The 9344-nt window shown below is 34.4% G+C and overlaps 1 protein-coding gene across 1 annotated transcript; it reads right to left on the reverse strand.

Moving 5' to 3' along the window:
- Positions 1-659: 659 nt before the first annotated feature.
- On the reverse strand, positions 660-9119 carry Su(H) (recombining binding protein suppressor of hairless). The gene is made up of 4 exons (XM_075293075.1): positions 7837-9119; positions 3359-4239; positions 2907-3114; positions 660-1752 (listed from the first exon to the last, which is right to left on the reverse strand). Exons 1-4 carry the CDS (start codon positions 8491-8493, stop codon positions 1426-1428), a joined length of 2073 nt encoding a protein of 690 aa, XP_075149190.1. The 5' UTR covers positions 8494-9119; the 3' UTR covers positions 660-1425.
- Between the last annotated feature and the right edge of the window lie 225 nt (positions 9120-9344).

Genomic DNA, 9344 nt, shown 5'->3' on the forward strand with positions numbered 1-9344 from the left:
TGTGAAAATCAAGATCGCCGTCTTAGGAGCGTCGTGTTTTTTCAGCGTAATTAACTACTGCCACCAATGGAAATGTATTTTCCATTTACACACTACTATGAAACAGGGAGGGGAAAAAAGTCTTAGTAGAGTATTCTAGTAAGGAACACTTTAATATTTCTTATGAGCCAAAGAGTGAGAAAGAGGGTGACTTTATAAACTGCACTTGTTTAGTTTTTTTTTGTGGTATTTTGTAAGATGCACCATGACTTGGCTTATTAGAAATTCTAATTTCTTATTCAAGATCCATCTCTGTTGTCAACATAATTTTCCCACCACAAAGTTTTGCCATCTTTTTGGTGGTTGTTTTGTTTTTCTTACCGATAATAAGAAAATGCAAAAGATTTCAACACGCAAGTCAAGGCGATTTCGGTGGGAATTTTTCTCCCCTCTTGCATTTATCTTATTCGAATCATGCAAAGTTCAAGTATCCTACCTAATAATAGTTATTTTCTTATCCGATCTTCTAAGAAAAAGTTGAATCTACTTAAGGCATTAAATGTCTTAGTAATTATCAGTAAAAAAGGGGAAGTTTTGATCAATCACAAATTCACCACGGACCAGGGAGTTTTATTACCAAGATTTTCCCACCATTTTTGGAGAATACAAAAACGAAGTGATTTTTTAAAAAATATGATTTTTTTATTTCTTAATTATATATACTGTATTTGTGGGTTCTTTATAGGGTGAAATTTCGTTTTTGTTCACATCATTTGCTTATCTTCAAAATATGTGTATATGAATTTATTTATATGTAAAGTTTAAAATAAATTAAAATTACTATTTATGTCTTTTCTCTGTTTTTGTTGTTGTTGTGTGTGTTTTTTTGTCTAAAAATTTTCTGATCTTAATGTAAAAGTATTCTTATAAAATACATTTAAAACTCTATGTGTCACACATAAAGTTGGTACATTTTAGCATTATTCATACAAAATATTGATTTTATCATCATTATTATAAATATGTAAATGTGTTTGTATATATATATATATAAGTTTTGGATGCATTTGTGTGTTTTATGTATATATATGAAATGCTTATTTTTTTTTCTTTGCGAATACATAAATATGAAAAAGAAACTATGTATATGGTAAAATGAAATGCCATGACAATCTATGTACAATAATTAAAATTAGGACTAAATTATAAAACTATGCAGATAAATCTTTAAATAATACTAATTTTCATAAATTGTAAACTTAATTTTTATAAATGATTACAAATAGCAATGACAAGATTTTCTGGGAGAGGGATTTTCGAGTGGATATCTCGTGAAGGTTTAAACGTTTAAAACTATTTTTTAAATAATAAATATTCAAGTAATGCTAACCTCTACAAGGGTTACAAAAAGATTCCAAAATGCCAACTAAAAATACTGGCCAGCACTCAGGACAAACCGCCGGCATGAGTATTCCATTGCACTTCTGACATTGAGGGTAGAGTCTGTTGTTGCTGGCCATGTTGTTGCATGTGATTGGCATTATTTAGACCAGCATCACCTGGCGAATGGGCTGAGCTAACACTATTGTTGTTGTTATTATTACTCATTGTTGTTATGTTGTTGTTATTGATTCGCGAACGCATCACATCATCCGCTTGTGTACAGTGCGGTCTTGGTCCTGGCTCGGGCGTGTAGGTGAACGTAAGACCTGTTGCATAAATTATACCATCATTGCGTACTAACGATATAGGCACTTGAGTAGGCTGTCGGACCTGCAAAAGAAGATTTATGTAAAAGTTAGGATATTGGTAAGAATGTGTGCCAGTTTACAATCCATTTGTAAAAGAGAGGAGATGAAATTAAATCAAGATTAAAATAAATCGATGTAATGTGGACTCTGGTGCTCTTTTGTACCATTTTATTGTTTTTTGATATAGTGCCCATATACAACGATCTTCCGAGCTTATGTTTCAAACATCTAAATTTAATGCATTTGCGATATGCAGTTCACGTAAAGACCGATTTTCGGATTCAATTCCTCAAACAATGAAAGAGTTATTTATAACCCCATATATTTAGAACCACTTAGGCTGTTATTCAAGCGCGTTAACTGGCACTTATCCGATTTGAACATTTTTGTTTATTTCGTCAGTTGGGAGTTGTGCTCTGTGTTTTAGCCGACGCAGAGTGTGTGTTTTGCGGACATAACCGTTTGAGGTTTGAATGTCTCGGATAAATGACAAATGAGGACGGTGACACAGGAGACCAATGTGTCTGTAGGGCCACTTTTCTACCGACGGGGAATAATTGTGCGAACGCCAGTTATACTGCGTCATTTGAGATGAGGCCTAAGAATTGTCTCTAGCACTGTTCAATCTCTGCATTTCCAACTCCGTCTGAGGGCACTGAAATTGTATCCTATGCGGACGACTACGCTTCTTAATTAGTTCTTACTTAAGGGTCAGATTGCCCCTTTCTTCCGATCCAGCTTCTTGAGCTTCTATAAAGCGCAGTTTTATTACAATACATTTATAATATCCCGAATCATTCAGATCTGTAAACTGGAATGTCACACTTTTTTTATATTAATTTTTGCATTATTACTCAAGCCCGTCATTCTTTTGAGAATTGAAAATATGTAATAAAAAACAAACACGGACCGGCGGAACTTTGAGACATTTATTATTTGTTCATTTCAATTAACTATCGAACGTTGTTATTTATTATATTCCATTTTTTGAAGATAAATGTGATGTATTTACAAAAAATTATATATAAAGAAATTGTGTAAAAGAAATATTCCAATAATCAATACAAAAATATCATATTTAATTTAATATTTAATTTAAAAAAAGTATGATTTTTTTAGGATCATATTTCAAATTTAAATTCTATAAATAAATAGAAATATAGTGATCTAACTTACCCATAACCATTCACCGCGGAATTGCGATATTTCTGGTACAACACAAAGCAATGTTTCCGTGCAACGGTACATAGTCTCGGCTTCAACATCGCCAAACCATACTTGTAAGTGAGGAGTAAAATTATCACCACTCAATTCAAGCATAGCAACATCCCCGCCACCATTGAGATTCAGGGAATTGACGATAGGAACAGGCGTTACGGGTGAACTGAAAATTAAATAATAAGATATTAATAGACATTAGCAATTGTGTAAGAACAAATTATATTTTAATTAATTTAAATTTAATTTCTGATTAAATACTTATTTTTTGTTAATTAATTAATATAAATAACTCTTTTTGCAACCAAACTCAAACGGTCATAGACGGTTAGAGACGTACACAGCATAGAAAAATATTTCAAATCAAATTTAAAAAAAAAAAAAATAATAAATAAAACTGTAATACTTACGATACGGGACCCATTCCTTCGTAAAATTGATATTCGGCCTTGTCCGTCGATATAATTGTCCAACAGGCACCATCGTTAATCATCTCTTTATTTGGCTCTTTGGGACAAGGTGTTGCCTGAAATTGTATGATTTTCTCTTGTGACAAACACAAGTACATACGATCCGTATCCTTCATATAGAAAGCACACTTGTGTAGTTGTGATACCGGATCATCGGCTTCTAATAAGGCCATTTGTTTATCCACTTTCCGTATAATCAGACGAGGCAATGCCATCCCCGTTACCGAACAGACTAATTTCACTGTGGCACCATAATGTATATAACCATCGCGAACTTGAAATTCTTCCGATTCCGATTCATTATCATCCAAAAGGTGGATGGTAAAAGCACCCCACTGTGTGGATGAGGCATGAAAATGGCCATTCTCGACATGAAGGTAACGAGTAGAAACTGTTTGGGACCTCAGTCGATTAAAGAGGGCTACATTGGTACCGCTGGCTATACATAGATCCGCGTTTTTCAGAGATTGCTTCTTTTTGGAAGGTTTTGAAATGACTTTGATGCGCTTGGAATTGAAGACACCAATATCATGACCATTGCCGTAAAACATCTTCACTGACAGCATAAAATGTTTGCGTTTGTCTGAATCCGAGATGAATAACGTTTTGGCTGCACAATATTGTTTACCATTCAAATCTAGCTGCTGCATATCCTGGTCTGCACTGCCTATGCCAATGAAAGCACACAATTGGGCTCCCTGTTCTCCTTCGCCCTTTTGTAACATTTCCTCATAACGTCTTCGCCACCCACTTCCAAATAAATAAATACACGGGGGAGGACAGAAGAAGCGTTTTTCGTTGCCATATGATTTTTGAGCAACCTGCAAATGAAAAAAATTGAGAATTCAAAAGGAAGGGTATTAAAACTTCATTAATGCAAAATCGCCTACTTAACCACAAAAAAAAAAAAAATAGAAAATAGTTTTGGCATTTCAATCAAAATATGCATAAAATTGTCATGGGAAATTCTAGGTGGTCACTTGCCCTGGTTGCACTTTTTTGTTCGCCTTGCTAACGAAACTCCCTTAATTATGCAAAACCACCAAACCCATGAAAAGTTCTTAGCTGTGGCCAAAGGTAAAGGCAAGCATGCTTGACTTAACTGCCACACAACTGTCGGCCGACGTTGTTCGTTTGCCAAGTCTCTCACATCCTTCACACTTCAATGAACGCATTCAACACAAATTATCGGACTCAGCATCTGTGATGCGGCAGCACCTCAAGTACGCCTTAGTTTAATTAAACTTGTAATACAATTAAATTCCTAATCATAATTCTAATGACATTTTTTTGCAATTTTTGCCTTGTTGTAACCAATTATTTTGTTTATTCCCTTGCTGTTGGACTGACACAGTCATATTGAAAAAATTGAAATATTTCTGTGGTTAGGGCACAATTGAGATGTTTGATGTATTTCCGTTGTTGTCAACATGTTGGGCTTTTGAGGAAAAAATATGGCAGTGGTTTGAACACATAGCACATGCCTTAAAAATTTTAATTAGGTGCATTTGGCTCACTCAAGGCACTTTTTTTGGTTTTAATTTGATCGTCATTCTTGGGGTTTCCACTTCATAGCACCACGTGGGATATTTTCAAAGTATAGTGCTGGACACTGAACAAAATAAACTCAATTGTAATGTGGAAAACCATTACAGCATCGGATATTTTTAACAAACAAAAGCCAGGGAGTATCTACCCTACAAATTTTTGGTGCGTACTTGCATTATTCGTAGTCTATGAACAGCTTCCATTATTCCGAGAAAATGAGAAAAGTATTATTTGCTGTCAGCCCTTTATGTTTCTGTTGATATCCAGCAAAAATGTTGCATCTTCTTCGAAAGTTATCACATTCAAAGCTGCGCTTGAACAATCTTGATATCGCAAGAAGTAATATAAAAAAAAATAATTTACGCTTTTTCTACCATTTTTTTTTTAATTTTTGCTGTAAGATTTGGTAATATTTATTGTTGGAGTTAGTATTTTCGAGTTTTTCGGGAAATAGACATACTCCAAATGGGGGTTTGTAGTCCTTGAACAGAGTTGAAAACCCTGTGTCCTCCCCGGGCCGTAAACCCGACTGCAACGAGGGTGGCGAGGATTTTTCGAAATCTATTCCGTATATCTAACATCTAGATTCTTTAAGTCGAAGGAAATTTTTGCATTTTGATCGAACGAAAGTTCCGTTTCGACATAGAGAATCAATTTCAGTTTCACGCACATAAGAAAAATAAATATCGGAACATCGGGAACAAGTATAAGTTTGTTTTGTTTCGTGTTTTTATTGGAGAATTTCGGTTAAAATTGGGGACTTTCGGGAACGAAGGCGTCCTGATTTGGAGTCTAGAGAAATACTGACCCCACTGTATATCAGAAATATTTGGTTTTTAATTAATTGTCTGTAGTTTTAGCTAATGAATATTTTATAAAATACTTCGCTGAAATCTCCAAACCTTTCATTTTCGGCGTCAAAATTCTTTGGGTAAATTACCGTATTGGGAAGTTAGTTCAACGTGTAATTTTGTATTAAGAAACTGGAAAGTAAAATCTGATCAACAATTTGGGCAGTTAGGAGCGAACGTTATTTCATTGTTTGAATGATATCAAAATACGTAGAAGGAAATGAAAAGCGCCGCCTGGAGCTCGAATGCTTAGTTCAAGCTTATCTGATAACTAAAAACTGATGTAAAGTCATTATATGATATTACAAATATAATAAAATGTTCCAAATCAAAATTCCCTTGAATTTATCGAGCGTCCATATACCACCAAAAATGTTAAATAGCAGCATAGAGCCACAGGGGGCAGCTAAATTTATGGAGTAGCTGTTAACGGCCATTACAATAGCTCAGATAAAATAAAAAATGAGATTTCATTGAATTTAGGTATTAATATATTTTCCTGAGTACTAAGAAACGATTGAACGAACAATTAGAGTTTGAAAAAAAAAATACTTTAGAAAAAAATACTTTAAATGGAAGTATTGTCGCTTCAGTTCTGCTAGATACCTTCCGAAATTACAGGATCACGCAAAGTTTACCCTTAAATCGGTTAACCATAGTGGTTAAATATCATGGTGTGGGGAATATTTTTGTGCCACAACGGAGGTCCCAGTTATGCATAACAATGACCCTTAACTCATACCCTCAATTGGAGCAAAATAATTTTAAAAAAACTTAAACGATTTGTGGGAAGAAGTTCAAAACGTGTATAAAGTGCATTGCAAATTTAGTCGGAAGATGATGGCGCTTTGATCCAAAATAAAAAAATCACTGGTGGACTAAAAAAAAGTTATTTCAGTACAAAAATATAAAAGAAAATTAATTATATTTTTAATTCATCACAAAGAAATATTTCTATAATTATTTTTGGTGAGCATTATCTCTTTATTTGATACTTTCAGCGCCTAATATTATGTACATTTAATTCGATTTGATGTAAACAAATTTGTTAATATTGGGTAATAAAAGTCAAGATTTTTACATAGTCCATTGAAGACTAATTCAATTCAATTTTTTATTATGACAATGCAATAAGCCAAACGAGACCAATAATAGTATACTGCCACAAAAGAATCTTAAATCTATATAGAAATATAAGAATAAAAGTATATTCAGATCACATTAACAGAAAAAAGTTGCTAAATTCTTACATTAATTCCATTAACGTTTTACTTATATTTGAATAATTATCAGACTGACTGAAAAAATAATATGTTGTTGTAGCTCCATATTTGTTCAATTGGAAAATTACAGTCATTGGACAATTTCATTGTATCGACCTCAGTGTCTAGGACTGAATACAGAAACCCCGGAAATAACTTGGAAAATTTGATTTGCCATCATTACTACCAAAATAAATAAAAATGTTACTGAATCGGCGGATGCAATACATTAGAAAGGACCCAACACACAGGGAGCGTGCGAAAAAGTAGAGTTGCTAATAATGAACACGATTTTCGCCTTTGTTTCATTTTCCTTAAAGTGAATCTTAATAGTTAATGGATTGAAAGTAAATTTTCATTCAATAATCTTTAGGCTATATTTGTCCGAATCAATTATGGATCAAACAAAAATGTTTTTGTATAGGTTCCCTATACACAGCGCCTAGAAATTATAGGATATCCCAAATATTTGACGAGCCCACCGATTTAGATCTGACTCAAACTTTCAAATTCTACATAAACCCAGGTCTGATATTGTCCTAATGTTAACTGTTAGTTCATGTCATTTTACACCAATGATAAAAATCCTCATTTTGGTCATCGAAGCAACCTAATCCCATTCAGTTGCGAGCTTAGTAGATTGCTATTATCTACCTATGTTTATGAAATTAAAATCTTTCTTAAATTTCTTGATGTAATATATATGGACGATAATCTTGCGACGTTATATATATGTAGAAATATAAAATCATCTTACCTTTGCATGTAATATGACAATGACCATATCATTGCGTTCTCTCATGTAACGTTCCATAGCTTCGCGGGTTAGTTTCTTTTCTTCAATATGTGATCGAAATGATGTGGCAGATGATATTGAGCTAACCGATGTATTTAGTCCTGTCGACATTATTGATCCACCTCCTCCACCGCCACCCATACCTCTAGGAATCATAGCTAAATGGGGATGGTGTTGTTGCTGCTGCTGTTGTTGCTGATGCGGATGTGGGGGACTGGGAGGCATTAGACCTCCATTACCTCCTCCCCCGCCACCCCCTCCTCCACCACCATGGTGCAGTGGCGGACTTGGCGGTGTCTGAGCGTATGCATTCATTCCAGGACCACCGGCTAAACCGAAATGTGGCATTTGTACAAGTTGTGAATTATAGGGGGATGATGGTAAAGGTGATGAGGACGAATTGTTGTTGTTGCTACTGTTTACTGAAGTGGTGGTAGTCGAAATTACGGGTGTAAAATTATCACAGTTATTGTTGTGGCTATTGTGTTCTTCCTGTGGCGGCCTCTCGACGATCGGGGAATGTTGAGGTGTTGTATGTGGCTGGTAAAGGCTGCCACAATTTTGAATATTTGAATTTTCGAAAAGTGGAAAATCCTGGTATGACTTAAAACACTGCATTTAGTCTTTAGTCGAACATAATTCTAGGCTATTGATTGGACATTGGAATAGGATCCATATTGTTCGGTGGGAATATACATTACGCGTTTATTATTATTACTTCTTATATTTTATTTATTGCATTGGCTACAACTTAGAATTAGTTATTTGTGGGATTTAGTATGTTGGCTTTATGGTTTTATTGGCACTTGAAACAACTCCTTAATTTTTATTTTATTGCTGATATGAAGTTTCTATTTTGTTTTGAAACAAAAATAACAACAACAACACCGCGTACTGAAGAGAACGGAGAGCGAATCAATGAAAACAATTTTTCCCGACAGACACACAACAACAAATGTCACACAAAACACAGCAGCAGCTGTCAGTTCTCACGCGCTGTAAAGTTTACGTCGCTAGTTCGAATTAAAATTTGTTTCTAATTTTCCACTGCAATCCTTTGAAAGATTCCACCATTTGCACATTGACCGAAGTCTGGGAAATTTCTTAAAGACTGTGAAAATCTGGGAAAATTTAAAGCACGATTGAACTCATTTGACAAAAAACAACCTCTTTTATGCGCTAGCTTCTATTCCGATATTAACCGATAAACGATTAATTTACTCTCCCTTTCGATTTTAGAGAGTACGAGTGTAAAAGTAATCGATAACGATTACACATGTTTATCATAAGTGAGCGGCTGGCCACAACAATAACGGTAGACGATCTTATTTTTTATTGGCGAAACAAAAAACAAAACAATGGAGTCAATTGGTTGTTGAACCATAAGTGCCGTTTACGTTATGGTGAATTTATATCAGATATTAATATAAAACTGAAGTTAGAGTGAAACGTCTATTGTTTTATGAATA

Source organism: Haematobia irritans, chromosome 2 (genome assembly GCF_050003625.1).
Source record: "Haematobia irritans isolate KBUSLIRL chromosome 2, ASM5000362v1, whole genome shotgun sequence".
NCBI classification, from domain to species: domain Eukaryota; kingdom Metazoa; phylum Arthropoda; class Insecta; order Diptera; family Muscidae; genus Haematobia; species Haematobia irritans.